This window comes from Corythoichthys intestinalis, chromosome 7 (assembly GCF_030265065.1).
Source record: "Corythoichthys intestinalis isolate RoL2023-P3 chromosome 7, ASM3026506v1, whole genome shotgun sequence".
NCBI lineage: Eukaryota > Metazoa > Chordata > Actinopteri > Syngnathiformes > Syngnathidae > Corythoichthys > Corythoichthys intestinalis.
The window spans coordinates 32,084,688-32,102,679 of NC_080401.1; the positions used below are offsets into that span (position 1 = coordinate 32,084,688).

The 17,992-nt window shown below is 39.7% G+C and overlaps 1 protein-coding gene across 2 annotated transcripts in view; it reads left to right on the forward strand.

The window, feature by feature from the left end:
* LOC130918713 (protein-glutamine gamma-glutamyltransferase K-like) overlaps positions 1-17,992 on the forward strand; it is a 75,350-nt gene that overhangs the window by 9,544 nt on the left and 47,814 nt on the right. The window contains exons 1-4 of one of the 2 annotated variants that reach the window (XM_057840666.1): positions 465-535; positions 7,709-7,815; positions 10,686-10,957; positions 11,422-11,613. In XM_057840666.1, coding sequence (XP_057696649.1) covers positions 10,717-10,957; positions 11,422-11,613 — 433 coding nt within the window. In that variant the 5' untranslated portion in view covers positions 465-535; positions 7,709-7,815; positions 10,686-10,716. Of the gene's footprint in view, positions 1-464; positions 536-7,708; positions 7,816-10,685; positions 10,958-11,421; positions 11,614-17,992 lie in introns of those variants that run through there. The other variant, XM_057840665.1, reaches the window with a different exon arrangement.

Consider the following 17,992-nt stretch of genomic DNA (forward strand, 5'->3'; position numbering starts at 1 on the left):
AAAAGTGTGACGATTGCAGAAGTGCATAAATGTAAAAAATTATTGTTTTTCAGAAAGCCACAATCAAATAACCCTTTCTGGATTCTTTATAATAATAATAATAATAATTAATAATAAAAACACTATTAATTAAATAGATAATAACCAAATTACCCTCTCTGAATTCTTCAAGGAAAAGGCCAGGAAATAAATAACACGATTGAGAAAAAAAAAAAAAAAAATTCAAAATGGCCGGACCAAATGTGGAGGCGGGCCGTATTTGGGCCGCGGGCCGCAGTTTGGGGACTACTGGGTTAACGTGTATTATTTTCCCATTACATTGAATTGCATGCCTTTTAGTTTTTGTGGCGCTTACACGCTCAAGTGGGGGCGCCCTTGCGCTTCCTCACGCGAAGAAGAACGCGCTCACGTGAAGAAGAGCGGGCTTACACCCAAAGAAGAAATGCGCATCCAAGTGAGTGAGCGAGTTAGTGAGAGAGGAAAACACTGGAGCCTACGTTCTTTGTTAATGTTAATATCTACAGAGGCAACGCCTGTATGTATCATCTTTTGTGTTGTTGTTGTTGTGTTTCCACTCGCGATCGGACACTTAAATCCAGTTGTGTAGTGGTTTGAACGATGTGCTAATGCTAGCGAACGAATGCTAACCATTTGTTATTACTGTTATTATCAGCTAATCATCGCTGATTTACATTGATGCAAACCTGTTTGTTATTGGGGATGAAATTGATTTGTTTCATTTCTATTCTTAGTTTCACTCTTCAAGTGATGGTTGAATAAAGTCAGCAAATTATACCAACGTCTTCTGCATCGTCATTTGGGAGTTTAGCTAGCTGTATAGCCAGGACTGAGCCTTAGCCTCTCTGTGAGGACAGCGCAGTCGTATTCCCTCCCGATGCAGTTATCTCCACCTTGCAATGACTGCAAGTCGCTTTGTTGTAATTTTTCCTCGTGAAGTGAAGCCACACTTTCGAGCGTTTGAACCTACGTGCTGTCATTGTTATGTTTATGGCTGCAATGCTCGTGCTTACCCGTCGTAACCTTTCATTTTCACACTCTTTCCTGGTGAAGTGTAGTCAAACTTTGGAGCGAGTGGTTCTTGGCGCCATGCTAGTTTGATGCGTCTGGACAACAACACACGTCACGACGCAATACGCGTCTTTAGGAATCGTTAAAGGGTTCGTTAAGGCTTTTTCATTGTGATGTCGAGGCCTCGAAACACTCGGAACCGGTTGCGAATTGGAATCGGATTTCGATTCCCATCCCTAACAGTGGGTATGGTGTTCTTTGGATGCAATTCAGTATTCTTTCTCGTCCAAACACGAGAACCTGTGTTTCTACCAAAAAGTTATAGTTTGGTTTCATCTGACCATAGCACATTCTCCCAATCCTCTTCTGGATCATCCAAATGTTCTCTAGCGAACCGCAGACGGGCCTGGACATGCACTTTCTTCAGCAGGGAGACACGTCTGGCAGTGCAGGATTTGAGTCCCTGGTGGCGCATTGTGTTACTGATAGTAGCCTTTGTTACTGTGGTCCCAGTTCTCTGTAGGTCATTCACGAGTTCCCCCCGTGTGGTTCTGGGATTTTTGCTCACCGTTCTTGTTATCATTTTGACGCTACGAGGTGAGATCTTGCATGGAGCCCCAGATCGAGGGAGATTATCAGTGGTCTTGTATGTCTTCAATTTTCTAATAATTGCTCCCACAGTTGATTTCTTTACACCAAGCGTTATACCTATTGCAGATTCGGTCTTCCCAGCCTGGTGCAGTTCTACAATTTTGTCTCTGGTGTCCTTCGACAGCTCTTTGGTCTTGGCCATAGTAGAGTTTGGAGTGTGACTGACTGAGGTTGTGGACAGGTGTCTTTTATACCGATAATGAGTTAAAACAGGTGCCATTAATACAGGTAACGAGTGGAGCCTAGTTACACCTCATTAGAAGAAGTTAGACCTCTTTGACAGCCAGAAATCTTGCTTGTTTCTAGGTGACCAAATACTTATTTTCCACTCTAATTTGGAAATATTTTTTTTTTTAAATCAAACAATGTGATTTTCAGTTTTTTTTCCCACATTCAGTCTCTCATGGTTGAGGTTTACCCATGTTGGCAATTACAGGCCTCTCTAATCTTTTCAAGTCAGAGAACTTGCACAATTGGTAGTTGACTAAATACTTATTTGCCCCACTGTATGTGAAAGGGGAAATCAGGCTTAATATTTGTATTAGCGAGGGTTTAATTAGTTGGTGAAGTTGATTCCAACAAATTCATTGTAGTTTGTTAGTTGTTTATTAGTTTCAAGGCTCCAGAGTGGCAAAGCTAGCGCAAGTCAATTGGGCCGAATTAGCATGCCAATAAAAAACCACATATTTGTAACGCGTGGCAAGGCAGGATGAGTGTATAAAAAGTAAAAAAAGGGAGCAGATTTCCACTTATGCACTTTTAATATACAAAAAATCAGTAAATCCAGCTCAACCACTCATCACTCGGGAGTGCAACGGACCACGCACACATGATCACACACTTGACTCCCCAAAAAGTAGGTAGCAACAGAAGACGAAAGTGAACATAAAGAGGCGCCACCGTGTGGTGGATGTCCTAAGGAACAAAGAGGATCACAGAAGTGACCGTTACAATATGCACACATGAAAATCATCGATGACCCATGCAATCAGTAGTGTTGGCTATGTTTTCAGGATAAAGTTATTAAAACTTACCATTGCATGTCAATATTTGCGGTATGAACAGCAACATTTGTAATCCAGAAGCTCTGCAGAGGAGCAGGGCGGAGTGATATATCGTTTTTTTTCAAGGCTGATTTTTATGTCGTAGCCAGCAGCAAGTAACCAGTTTATATTGTTCCTCGATCTTCATAAGGAATTTGTGGAAACTTTCCTTTGCCCATTTCTTCTGTCTGTTTCCACAGCCTGTAAATGTACATTTCACCATGTTGCTGGCCATCAGTTAACTCAGCAGAGTGATGCTGCATTTGAGAAAGGTGGAAAGTCAGAGTTTCCAACCTCCGATCTGGAAAAATATCATTGGAACGCCTCCACTATTTGATCACTTAAGAGAAGGCAGGTTTGCTGGAGGTCAAAATGTCTTTTGATCAGCCATCTTTGCTGTTTACATTCGCTTGGAACGCTTTGATCAAATGCAGCGTGAGCACGAGTGGCCGAAGCACTCCTCTCTATTGTGATCGTGTTACGCATCTAAAAAAAAAAACTCCTGCAGACTGAAATGAATTACGCCAGATTTTTTCTGACATTGTTTTGGCCGCATGGGTGTTTTGAAACAATGATCTGCATTTTATTTCACTATGCTGGATCTGTTTGTAGGTCTGTTTGGTTTTATATTGGCATCCTAAGTTGGTCTTATTGACTCGTGTTAGCTTAGCCACCCCTGAGCCCTGAAAGTATCAAATAACTTAAAAACTGCACAGAATTTGTTGAAATCAACTCCACCAACTATTTACCCGGCTAACTCGAAGATAAAGCGTAATGTCAAAAAATCTGAACTTCCGCTTTAAGACTCAAGTTTAACTCATTGGCTGCCATTGGCAGCGGTAGACGTCTAATCCATTTGAACTTTGTTGGCTGGCATTGAAGGATCACGTTTCAGAGACTGACGGCGATAGACGTAATCCATTTGGACTGTGACGTCCTCCCATTCCCGTTGGATTTGATGTCCATCAGCCGTATGGCAGCCAAAATTAATTGATGAAATAACTTTAAATTGGCATATCCAACAGTAGAAAAGTTGTTGATCTGTTTCCATAGTTCTATTCTTGTTAGTAGTTATTTGATGTCGTTACAGTGTGGTTACTGTAAAAACAGCAAAGTTTTAAAGCAACTCTGGTTCGTCTATCACTGCCAATGATTTAAAATGGTCAAAAAAAGAAAAAGAAAAACAGCAAATCATGTACAATCCTTCAGTTCAAGTTCTGAAGCGCCGCAAGTGTGAGTTCATTTTGGTAGAAAGAAAGTGTGCACACAGTTGTAAATCAAAGCACATGCTCTCTTCCTCAAGGCATTCCTCCACTCATCAATCAAACTCTGCATCAGTGAATTGGATCTTGACACCCTTGATGGGATTCCCACATTGCACTTCACGCTTCTGACCACTAGGGAGGAAGCTAGAGTTGAAAGAGTAAAGATTGTGGCCCTTAGAATTTTAATACTGTAGTTTGTATGACTTTGTTGGATAGGATAGTCTTTCATTGAATAAAGATATAAGAAACATTTGTTTAATCACTGATTGATCAGTTCTCGGTAGGAGAACACCCTGGACTGTTCGCCAGTAAATCACAGGCCATTTTTATTATCGACCAGCAGAGTTGAACTTATTTTCGACGTGGGCTTTCCTACGGAGGGCCATTATGTCTGCCAACTCAAGCTGCCGCGACTAGCTAGTCAACAACTAACCAATAATAAAGAATGAACATGTATTCATATATGTATAAATCGATAAATTGATGATTTTTTTACCTAAAAATTGTCCCAATCTTCTTTTTATGAGCTTCCTTATAACAATTCACTTATGGTAAATGGAGTTACACTTGTATAGCACCGTTATATCCTTATTTACCTACTGATGATGTGGGATCAGGAGCAACGTAGAATTCAGTATCTTGCTTAAAGATCTTTAGAGGAGGTCCACAGGGCGGAGAATCAAACCCACATCCACTGGGTTGGGGAACGACCACTATTTACATTTTTAAATGAAAAAAATTATGGCGGAAAACCAGGGGTGAAAGTGGCTAGAAATTCTTGCCGGAACTCCCCGAAGTGAAGGTCGCCACGGAGCCAGAAATTTTATTTATTTATTTTATTTTTTGGGGTGGTCAAACCTCTTAAACTACTGAAATGCAAAGAAAACCGTTTTAGCACAGTTATTTCTATAACACATACACAAACTGATTTTCATTCAAAATTGTATTTTTTCAGCGCAAAATAAAAGTTAACAAAAACAGCAATAACCCCAACCTCCATCTCCTAGTTTTTATTTTCCCTCATTTTCTCACATACTAAATGCCAAATCTCAATTTTAACTACTTAAGAACTTAGGATGTATATTAAAATTAAAGTTAATGTAAACATTTTTTTTAAATAATAAAGATATAAGTAACATACATTCTGAAAAATAAGTACAAATGACTTGTATTATGCAGAGTGAAATGGAATATATTTTGAAGATCACACAAACATTGACTTTTTTAAATCATAAGGAAATGAATAAGTAGCCTAATATATATGAACAAATATACCGGTAAATCCAAAGTGCACATTGACAGCTAAGATGTTCTGAACCTCGCCATCAGAGCAAATAAAACTAAATAAGCCTCCTCAACTTTTTCATTGCTCTTGAAGATTTGATCCATATTTTGTTGCATTGCTCTTTTTTGTCGTATCAATTCAACAACCTTTTTTTTTGTTTGTTTGTTGTTGTTGTTTTTTTTTGCTGTTATAGAAAACATGCACATTTGACCCTATCAGAGCTAACTGTCTCTGCTGATCAGATGTCAGTATGTCAGCCAATTGAATGAATAAAAATTAGTCCAAGAGTTTTGCTTTGCTGCGTGCATTCGCACATTGACGTGACTCATCATCGTCAGACTCAGATAACTGCAGCAGCTGGGGAAACCTCCATGCCGTCCGTGGAATAGAATAAATAATAAATATTGGTGGAAACGGATTATGCTACACAAGCACTTTATTATGCTTGTTTTTAACACTTGTGAATGTTTTTTTTTTTTTTTACATAGCGTTTTGACAGTTGCCGTCATATTTTCGGAATCAAAGCACCGTGTGCCGGAACAGCATTCCAGCCCTGAATCTTATACCGGAACAGCATTCCGGCCCTGAAGCTTATACCGGAACTGTGTTCTTGCCCTGAATCTTATACCGGAACTGCGTTCCTGACCGTTCTGGCCCACTTTCACCCCTGCGGAAAACACAGACAAGGTTGAAAAAGCAGTTTCTACTCTTGCACCCCTCTTTAGAATAAACTGCTGTATTTTAAGCCAAAAGAACTGTTGTCTGATAGAACAATATGTCTATATGCTGCCATAGCGGATTCATGGCGCATTAAGCCCTCGAACTATTTTTAATTTGTCTGTTTTACCCTGGAAACCCCCGTTTACAGACGTCGCGCAACCGCTTTTGCTTCAACCCAGCCATAAAACGAAGGTAATTAATCATATTTATTACTCAAAATGTCTGTAGTTTTTAGCTTAGAATTGTTCATTAATGTCTAATATTTCGTTTAAAAAAAAAAAAAAAAACTTAAAAAAAATTATTCACTCGCTAAACTTTTAAACAAATGAAGTCGCAATTAAAAAAATGGTGTCTGTAAAAAAGTCACAGATATCTACCTCATAACTATCGCTTAATTGTATGTTTTTTGTTACTGTCGCATTTTCTTCGATATGTTAGATCATAAATAATGAGCCAAACAAAAAAAAAATTGAAAACAAAAAACGTTTAAAAGGATAAATATGTGAAAAAGAAAATCTCGACCACTCCTTGATGTCTGCGATTTCTGCATCGTGACCCTTGTTATATTACCACGTTTCACCTATAAAATCCCCCCAAAATCCAGCTATGGCCATTCACAGGTGTGTCTTGACACTCGGTGATACATGCTACATGGAGTTTTTGGATCGAAACAAGGTAAGAACGTGATAATATCTCGTTAAAGTCATGGCGTCTTTAATTCTGCTCTCGCGTACTCTCACCTCCAAATAGGGTTTTGCTGTTTAAAAAGTGCCGTCCCGTTCAAAATTTTTCTTCCCCCAGAAGATTGAGATTTTAAGCTTTCCAATGATGTATCACACGTGCATATCGGACAATTTGGCCAACTTGGGGTCTCAGAGCGGAACTTCAAGTCACCTGAGTGTTTTCCGCCATATATATTTATTTATTTACATAATGTAAAAAGGGTGGAGGGGTGTAAACATACATTACATTACAAAGTGTCTTTTTTAAATTTAAAAACAAAACAAAAAATATTTTGAATAAATTGTTATTCTCATATTCTTTATAAATTTATTCTGCGATAAAAAAACAACAAAAAAAGATACCTTTATGTCTTTAAATTGGGGGTTGGTGGGTGAATGTATTATTTTATTAGTATTATCAGTATTTTTTTTTTTTTTTAATGGAAATATTCTCCGATTAAAAAAAAAAAAAAAACCCTCATTTAAAGATCTAGAACTACAGAAATTGTACTTCGATTTTATTATAGCGAGATCATGTACTTTTGCGAGCCTCACAAAAGGATGGCGTGCTAGATCTGGCCCCTGTCCTTGAATTTGACATCTGTGCTGCAGATAAACCCATTCACACTCCCATTCCTGGCAGTGCCAGTTAAAATGGATTGGAAGTTCGCTTGTCGTCAATGGCAGCCTATGAAAAAACATCTCTTCCGAGTAATGTTAAGAGCAGGTACAATATTCCTAAGTGAATTAAGCAAATAAAAATGGCACGGTCTGTGCATTGATACAATATTGTTGCAGAAAAAGCCTGTAGAGGCCTGAAGATTATTTTAATAAGCAGACAAAAGAATATAATTGCTATAACACTGCTATGACAAGAGCCTTTCCAATGCCTCATTTAAATCTCATTTGCACATGTTCATAATTTTTTGTTTTAACGCCACAGATTATGGTTTAAGCATACTTCTTTTTTTCTTTTCCTGCCTGTGAGAGCAGCAGAAGCGGTGGCGGCCCCTCTCTCTGGATTTTAGTGCAATGAAGAGGAGGAGGATGAAGCTGGTCGGGGCTGTCAGGAAACAAAAGGATGATAGTGCTAATTAAAAGTGAGTCATCGCTAATGGCACTGTAAAGCCACATCAGGATGGTGTTTTAATAAGAAAGCTTAAGAGGCAGATTGGAGTCTGCGGCCCCTGCTATGAGCAGGCCAAGCTGTAAGATCAATTACTGGAGGTGTTAAACATTTTACCAAGACTCGATTAACACTAAGGTTTAATTATGATTTCATGCCCTTTTCAGTTTTTTTTTTTTTTGCGACAAGGAAAAATCCTCATAACGTCATTAGAAACAACATGGAAGTAAACAACTGTTTCATTTATTGTGGCGCAATGTTTTAACACTTTCATGCACAGATGATTATTGTTTTTTTTTTAACAATTTCAGGGCACTCTTTGATTTATTGGTTGCCATTGACGCCACTATAAATCTAATCCATTTGGACTGGGATGGCCGAATGAACGTATTTTCATCCGACCCTCCCAGTTCAAATGGATTAGACATTTAGCACTGTCAATGGCACTGAAACATGAGCATTCATAGCCATGTCTACTGCCATCAATGAGTTAAATACTATGAGAGGGGGGATCAACTTTAGAGTGACACTAGGGGTGGGTATTTGTTTTTTTCATTTTAATTCCATTAATTTTATTTATATTAACATTGTATGCTTTTATAAATTCATTATATAATAAGAAAAAAATATATATAAAAAACACAATAATGATAAATAACTTAATAATATATATACATATAGGATAATAATTGCCAGTATTCATGTTTTTTTTAATGACCAAAAGTGGTCACTTGCCCCTATAAAGGATTAAATGTCTTTCTTAAGTGTAAAAATGTTTTATTTTGTGTTGTTTTTTTTTTTTTAACCAAAATTAATCACTTGCTCTATAAAGGGTGATAGGTCTTAAGTGCCAACTTTTGTATAGCTGTCCACTACAGTGACTACTGTCCCTGAACAAGCCATACCATAACATTTGAACAAGGCTGTATAGACTTGATGTCCACTATCTTTACAAGTCTCCAATCTTAACTAGGGCTACAACAAATGATTATTTTTGATAGTTTTTTGTTAATATTAGTAATATACTGTATTAATGTAATGTAATGTGATGTATTAATGTACTTATGTAGCCCCCGCAATGCTTTTTGATTTATATTTTTTACGTGTAAATTCAGGCATCAAGAGGTTATATAATATACAGTGGCCAGTGGGGCAAATAAGTATTTAGTCAACCACTAATTGTGCAAGTTCTCCCACTTGAAAATATTAGCGAGGCCTGTAATTGTCAACATGGGTAAACCTCAACCATGAGAGACAGAATGTGGGAAAAAAACAGAAAATAACATTGTTTGATTTTTAAAGAATTTATTTGCAAATCATGGTGGAAAATAAGTATTTGGTCAATACCAAAAGTTCATCTCAATACTTTACGTTATGTACCCTTTGTTGGCAATAACAGAGGCCAAACGTTTTCTGTAACTCTTCACAAACTTCTCACACACTGTTGCTGGTATTTTGGCCCATTTCTCCATGCAGATCTCCTCTAGAGCAGTGATGTTTTGGGGCTGTCATTGGGCAACATCGACTTTCAACTCCCTCCTCACCCCGTGGCGTCAAAATGATAACAAGAACGGTTACCAAAAATCCTAGAACCACACGGGGGGACCTAGTGAATGACCTACAGAGAGTTGGGACCACAGTAACAAAGGCTACGATCAGTAACACAATGCGCCGCCAGGGACTCAAATTCTGCACTGCACGTGTCCCCCTGCTGAAGAAAGTACACGTCCAGGCCCATCTGCGGTTCGCTAGAGAGCATTTGGATGATCCAGAAGAGGACTGGGAGAATGTGTTATGGGCAGATGAAACCAAAATAGAACTTTTTGGTTGAAACACAGGTTCTTGTGTTTGGAGGAAAAAGAATACTGAATTGCACCATACCCACTGTGAAGCATGTGGGTGGAAACATCATATTTGGGGACTGTTTTTCTGCAAAGGGACCAGGAGGACTGATCTGTGTAAAGGAAAGAATGAATGGGGCCATGTATCGAGAGATTTTGAGTGAAAATCTCCTTCCATCAGCAAGGGCATTGAAGATGAGATGTGGCTAGGTCTTTTAGCATGAAAATGATCCCAAACACACAGCCAGGGCAACAAAGGAGTGGCTTCGTAAGAAGCATTTCAAGGTCCTGGAGTGGCCTAGCCAGTCCCCAGATCTCAACCCCATAGAAAATCTGTGGAGGGAGTTGAAAGTCCGCGTTGCCCAACGGCAGCTCCAAAACATCACTGCTCTAGAGGAGATCTGCATGGAGGAATGGGCCAAAATACCAGCAACAGTGTGTGTAAAACTTGTGAAGAGTTACAGAAAACGTTTGGCCTCCGTTATTTCCAACAAAGGGTGCATAACAAAGTATTGAGATGAACTTTTGGTATTGACCAAATACTTATTTTCCACCATGATTTGCAAATACATTCTTTAAAAATCAAACAATGTCATTTTCTGTTTTTTTTTCCCACATTATGTCTCTCATGGTCGAGGTTTACCCATGTTGACAATTACAGGCCTCTCTAATACTTTCAGGTGGGAGAACTTGCACAATTAGTGGTTGACTAAATACTTATTTGCCCCACTGTATTATCAAGATAGTTGTTGGTTAATTTTATAATAAACTTGTTTCCAGGAAATTGAGTCCCCACTAAATTTAAAGCTGGAGGAGTTACATAATTATTACGTCAGTTAATCAAGTCATAAGTCAAGCCATGCATTAATGCTCAGCCACAACATTTATTGGATCCCCCCACTAATCATAAAACAAAAAGTATGCCTATCTTATAAATGTTAAATGAATAAGCACTTTAAGATTGAAATTACATTTCTTGTATTTTCTATCATACTGTCCTTAGGATGCCTGTGGAAGCCCAATCCTTCTGAGACATGTCAGCTGTCGGTCGATTTCCTAGTGTCACTTTTGCCGTGGGTGATGAAGACCCCGAGGGGGCTCCGGTGGGGGCCCCTCAGGAGTCCAAGGACAATGTGTGCTGGCGTTGGCTGAGCTGCGTGGGCCAGTGCTGCAACCCAGAGACAGACGATGACATCACAGATACGCTTGTCATGACGGCGGAAGAGGGCAAGGACGAGGAGGAGACGCCTGTGCCTGTCGATAACGAGTTTGGCGGTAGGCCTACACACCTGGCAAGGCCGCCATTTTGTCTGTTATCTTCCTATTGTCTACTCCAGTTCTTCTAGACTTGAGAGAAAATGAGAAAATCCTTGTACTGTTTTGAAATACAATAAAACAAATAAACGAACAAATGAATTCAACTTCTGAAAATATAATAAAGTCTAGAACCAGGTATGACTGCAAGCATTCCCCGGAGCTGTGCTTTCTCTGACTATGTAAAAGTATTGCCTCTTAGCCCTAATATCGGGCTGGCAACATGCGAATACACAAATTTATTGTACATTCTGCCATGTAAAGGAAATACTTGTTCTTCCTGTCAGAATACGTCACTGCTCCGATAGATTAAATAAATGGACAAATGATATGAAGTTAGAAATTTTTCCATAGCACACTTGAAAACTGTAGTAGTTGGTAATCCTGGGTCCACTCTAATCTGCCAGTGTGCTCTGCTTCCACAGAGCTGCCCCTTAAGGTGAAATCAATAGACCTGATGAAAAGCAAATCGGGAGAAGAGCGCCTGGCTCACCACACGCACCTCTACCAATGCGACGATTTCATCATCCGCAGAGGACAGACGTTCCATATGTGGATCACGCTGTCGCGAACTTTCCGGCCCGACACAGACAAACTTCACCTGGAACTCAAAACAGGTCAGTCAAGTTGGGCCATGCTTGTAGTTTGCATGTAGTTACTAACACTGTATATGTATATAAAATTAAAGTGAGTTGCATAAATATTAGGGGAACCTTTCTAAAGGTACCTTGAAGGGATAAATAGCATTGACATTTAGCTCACCCAGGTAAGATTATTTGAATTCCCGAATTTTACGGAATATAAATCGCACTGTATATACCGAGTATCGGTTCCCAAAAAATGCTTCACGATGAACAAAAAAAACCATACAAGTTGACAGAACAAAAAAATGCATTTTTAGTATTACTTAAACAACAAAATAGCAGTTTAAAAGAATTGAATATTCGCCAGAAATTTTTCAGAGGGATGGCCAGATGGGGCCACATAAAATCTTGGGGTTGCACACCAAAACTAAAAGCCATGAATTCAAGTTTTTATTATACTGTTCCAGTAAACAGGCCAGTAGAAAACTATAAAAAAGACATAAGGACACGCCTACTGATATACCGTATTTGCTCGAATATAAGACAGTGTTTTTTGCATTGAAATAAGACTGAAAAAGTGGGGTTCGTCTTATATTCGCAGTCTAGACGTTATACCCATTCACGACGCTAGATGGCACCAGATATCATTGAAGCGATGTTCTGTCATGACAGATCTCAACTACTCTCAAGTTTAACCATTTTGCATTATTTTATGGCAATGTTTTTCCTTTCAGATTTGTCTCAAGACTACAGTTACAGTTAGACTTCACTTTGATGGTTAATGCAGTTATTGCAATTTTGTTGTTTTATCACAATAGATTGGTTTATTTACATTTCAAAAACCAGAAGCCATTCATTTACGAATGTGATTGCACTTTAGTTTACATATTTAAATGTTCAGATATTAAGATTCGAATGAGGCAAAATAACATGCTTTTTCTCTCAAATATATTGTTATAACCATTTGTTTCAGATGCACTGTAATTATTTTCTGTAAAAAAAATTAATTTGGTGTTCAAAAAGTCTTTTTTAAAACTTGAATCTTGAAAAAGAGGGGGTCGTCTTATAATCAGGGCCGTCTTATATTCGGGCCAATACGGTACTTTGATTTAATGTGTTATGTTTCATGCTACTAATGATTTAATGTGCATCGAAATGCATAAGAATGCAACTACAATCTAACATTATACAGGCAATCGGGGTGGCTAACGAATTTATAGGGGGGGCATGGCCATCACTGGCCACCCATGGTGGTGCCACTGTGAATAGTTGCAAAACTTGGCACCAAAACCCTTTCACTGCCAGGTGTGTTGTAAAGAGTCAAGTATGTTGCAATGCTAGTGCTAAAGTCAGCTTCTTTTAGCTTACCAAGCTACAACGTTACAGAACTTCAGCACACAGCTTAATTGTAGTAGTTTCATCTACTCTGCTTTTAGATCACTAAACCGATGGTATGTGTAATAACATTCAAACATGTAAAACTCTATAGTTTAACATTTTACAGTGGTACCTCTACATACGAAGTTAATTCGTTCCAGGACCTTGTTTGTAAGTAGAAATGGTCGTATATTGAGCAGGATTTTCCCATGAGAATACAGTGCCTTGCAAAAGTATTCGGCCCCCTTGAACCTTGCAACCTTTCGCCACATTTCAGGCTTCAAACATAAAGATATCAAATTTTAATTTTTTGTCAAGAATCAACAACAAGTGGGACACAATCGTGAAGTGGAACAAAATTTATTGGATAATTTAAACTTTTTTAACAAATAAAAAACTGAAAAGTGGGGCGTGCAATATTATTTGGCCCCCTTGCGTTAATACTTTGTAGCGCCACCTTTTGCTCCAATTACAGCTGCAAGTCGCTTGGGGTATGTTTCTATCAGTTTTGCACATCGAGAGACTGACATTCTTGCCCATTCTTCCTTGCAAAACAGCTCGAGCTCAGTGAGGTTGGAGAGTGTTTGTGAAGAGCAGTCTTCAGCTCTTTCCACAGATTCTCGATCGGATTCAGGTCTGGACTTTGATTTGGCCATTCTAACACCTGGATATGTTTATTTTTGAACCATTCCATTGTAGATTTGGCTTTATGTTTTGGATCATTGTCCTGTTGGAAGATAAATCTCCGTCCCAGTCTCAGGTCTTGTGCAGATACCAACAGGTTTTCTTCCAGAATGTTCCTGTATTTGGCTGCATCCATCTTCCCGTCAATTTGAACCATCTTCCCTGTCCCTGCTGAAGAAAAGCAGGCCCAAACCATGATGCTGCCACCACCATGTTTGACAGTGGGGATGGTGTGTTCAGGGTGATGAGCTGTGTTGCTTTTACGCCAAACATATCGTTTTGCATTGTGCCCTAAAAGTTCAATTTTGGTTTCATCTGACCAGAGCACCTTCTTTCACATGTTTGGTGTGTCTCCCAGGTGGCTTTTGGCAAACTTTAAACGAGACTTTTTATGGATATCTTTGAGAAATGGCTTTCTTCTTGCCACTCTTCCATAAAGGCCAGATTTGTGCAGTGTACGACTGATTGTTGTCCTATGGACAGACTCTCCCACCTCAGCTGTAGATCTCTGCAGTTCATCCAGAGTGATCATGGGCCTCTTGGCTGCATCTCTGATCAGTTTTCTCCTTGTTTGAGAAGAAAGTTTGGAAGGACGGCCAGGTCTTGGTAGATTTGCAGTGGTCTGATGCTCCTTCCATTTCAATATGATGGCTTGCACAGTGCTCCTTGAGATGTTTAAAGCTTGGGAAATCTTTTTGTATCCAAATCCGGCTTTAAACTTCTCCACAACAGTATCTCGGACCTGCCTGGTGTGTTCCTTGGTTTTCATAATGCTCTCTGCACTTTAAACAGAACCCTGAGACTATCGCAGAGCAGGTGCATTTATATGGAGACTTGATTACACACATTTGGATTCTATTTATCATCATCGGTCATTTAGGACAACATTGGATCATTCAGAGATCCTCACTGAACTTCTGGAGTGAGTTTGCTGCACTGAAAGTAAAGGGGCCGAATAATATTGCACGCCCCACTTTTCAGTTTTTTATTTGTTAAAAAAGTTTAAATTATCCAATAAATGTTGTTCCACTTCACGATTGTGTCCCACTTGTTGTTGATTCTTGACAAAAAAATTAAATTTCATATCTTTATGTTTGAAGCCTGAAATGTGGCGAAAGGTTGCAAGATTCAAGGGGGCCGAATACTTTTGCAAGGCACTGTATATGAGTCACCATGAGCAGCGGTATCATAAAATTCGAAGTCGTTCCCTAGTAAAAATATATAACAAAACAGTTTTCAACAGCTAATAAATCACTCAGTTTTCACATCAGAAACTTAATACTTGAGGAAAACATGCAGAATCATCTTAATTTTACTCAACAATAGCAAATTTGGCATTTTTCTATATACAATCACAACTTATTTAGGTTGAATTCCGATGTCACTATTGCCTCAGCACGTCTTGCCGAGTATCTGGCCCTCGTTGTTTTTAGATTGAAATGGGACATGAAATCAAACACGAAAAGCCATTTTTTTTGTATGGATGCAGGAATGTCTAAATCACTAGTTTTTCGCCTAACAACTGGCAGCTGGCCGAAATTTACCGGATCATTTGAATGTAAAGTTACACTATTGCGTATGGATACAAAATCCAACATGGCCGCCATCACAAAACAAAGAGCTTTTTAAGTTGAAAATTCTTGTAAATAAAAGTGTAAATCCCGGAATTTCTATAGATATGAACGTAAAACAGTCTAGATTCTTGGTTAAAAGCAAAAAAACGGGCAGTTATCGTTCTTTCTACGTAAATATATCAAGCTAAAGTTACGCAAATTTTTTCCATTCATTTAATTTTTTTCACAACGTTTCAAAGTGCACGCATTGTGCTATTTTATATAATAATTACCTTGAATCCTTGACCCAGTCACTCTTGAGACACTCCTGCCTGCTTGTATGTACTTAAACCTTTGTCCTTTTTCCACCTAAATCCGGCGTTACAACGCAGCGTGTGTTTGAGTTTATCGCAGTGAAAGCTGCCACGGCGCTCTGCCTGGTCTGGCCCCCTGCAGGAAGCCTTGGCGCAAGGTCTACAGGAGCTGTCTCGTCAACTGATAGTGTCTCGTCAACTGATAGTGAAGTCTATGGAAGGTAAAAGTAAAAAGCCAGCAGAAAAATACAGTAGATTATACACAGCTACCTGGAAATTTATTTTTCTTATGTACAGTATTTTTGATTTGTTAATGTCTAGCTTCTTTCCTCTCCTGAGGCATGAGCGGGAATTCTAAACCCAAGTGTGAGAACTACCCCAACATTGGCCCGAGATGTAAAATTGGACAAAGGCGCCAACAAGTGTCATTTTGGGTGAGAGAAATAAAGATGTTGGGCTGCAATATTTTCTGTGAGACAGAGAGTGAGGTTGCTGAAAAATCCAGAAAGGGATGGAAGATATGAAGAAATGGGGCGGGGAGACTTTTGGGGGCGACTATTGCTATGGCAACCACTCTCTGTTGCTATGCTCCGGGAGGAGAGCCGATGCCTTGCACTCGGCCCTGAGAAATCCCTCCAAGTGACAATCTGCCTTCGCCCTTGCCACCAGACGCAGTGGGAGCCTCCTGTTTACCCCACTCGCGCTGTCTTCTTGAGATGCCTTGATAGGGACCCCGTCTACATGTGGCAATTATAGCTGCATGTGATGCTTGACTGCAGGACTTAACTGGAGTTAGTGTGAATCCATATTTGTGGATGCTCAGCAGAAAACAAAAGAAACATATTAGATTTAACCAGACCTCCACTAAGGCTCTTTTCATTTAATCTTATTGTTTATCATTAGTTCCTTGCTTCTTTAAAGCGTTATTAAGTTGCCTTGTGTATGGAAAAACTTGCCTTGCCTTCAAAGGATGGCTGGAAAACAATAGTTTTTTGATAGCCCAGTTGTCACTTTTTTAAATATGCGACAAGTTTTAGTTTAGTTTAAGTGATGGGGATGAATAATGTCACCTCAGGCTTGTTGTCTAGTGGTATTATTCTCGCTTTAGATGTGAGAGATCATGTGTCTGACACATGGACAAGCCATCTATTCAAGGCTTATGTTGGGGTCACAAGGTTGCCCATGTGACATGTAATGCAATGCCTTCATGGTTCATTCACAATAAGGAGAATAACTCTGTCGAACGGTGGCTTGTAGGTCTGGTGGTGTGATTCTTGCTTTGGGAACAAAGTTCAAGGGTCCGACTCCCAGACAAGTCACGCTTTCAAAGCTTTTCTTTGACAATTGCCACATGGTTGCCCATGTAACACGTAAGGGAGTGATTCTCTAAGTAGTGTGGTTTGTATGTCTGGTGATATGATTCTCGCTTCGGTTGTGAGAGGTCCTGGGTCCAACTCCAGGAAAGGCCACACATGAGTGGTGTTTTTGTCGGCAATTGCCATATGGCCTCCCGTCTGTTAAGGAAGAAGAGCTTTTTGATGCAACTGTGGCTCAGTGGTCTAGTTATATGTGTCCAACAACTCAGATCCTTGGACGAGCCTAAATGCTATTTTAAATTATTTTGTTTTTTTTTTCGGCAATTGTCATATGGGCTACCAGGTGACAAGTAAGGAGACCTCTGGCCTCAAACTGTGGATTGCTGGTCATGTGGTATGATTCTCACTTAAGCTGACAGAGATCCCAGGTCAGACTCCGGGACGAGCCCTTTTTTGATGGGGATTTCAGGTTTTCTTTGGCAACTGTAACATGGGCTACCATTGAAGAAATGGGGAACAAGTCAATCCCACTGAGGCTGGTTGCGATACCGGTATGATTCTCAGTTAGCCTCCGGGGGGGGGGGGGGGGGGGGGGGTTGATTGGTTTCAACTCCTGGATAAGCCTATTTTTTTCACGTCTCTTTGACACTTGGTACATTATTGCCCATGTGAGAAGTAAGTGGTCGCTTCACCTTGAACGTGGCTCGTTGGCCTAGTTGTATGATTCTCGCTTCGCGTGTAAGTGGGCTTGCGTCCAACTCCAAGGCACTTTTTTTAAGGTGTTTTCACATTCTATTTGGTAATTATCACATATGCTATCATTCGACACATATGGGTTACATCTCTGCCCCATAGTGGCCTGTTGGACTCCTGCCAAGATGCTCGGTTAGGCTGAGAGAGGTCATGAGTTCAACTCACACAGATAACCCTGTTTTGCTCCAGTTTCTTTGACAAAAGGGGCATGATGGCCTACGTGAAAAGAAAGCCACTGCCTCCCTCATCCTTGGCTTGTTGGTCTAGTGGTATGATTCTCGCTTAGGGTGCGAGAGATCCTAGGTCCAACTCCCGGACGAGCACATATTTGGATGGAATTTTTCATTTCTGTATGCAACTCGTTCCGAATATGGCGTAGTCGTTGCATTTTCACTTTAATTGTGAGAGGTCCTGG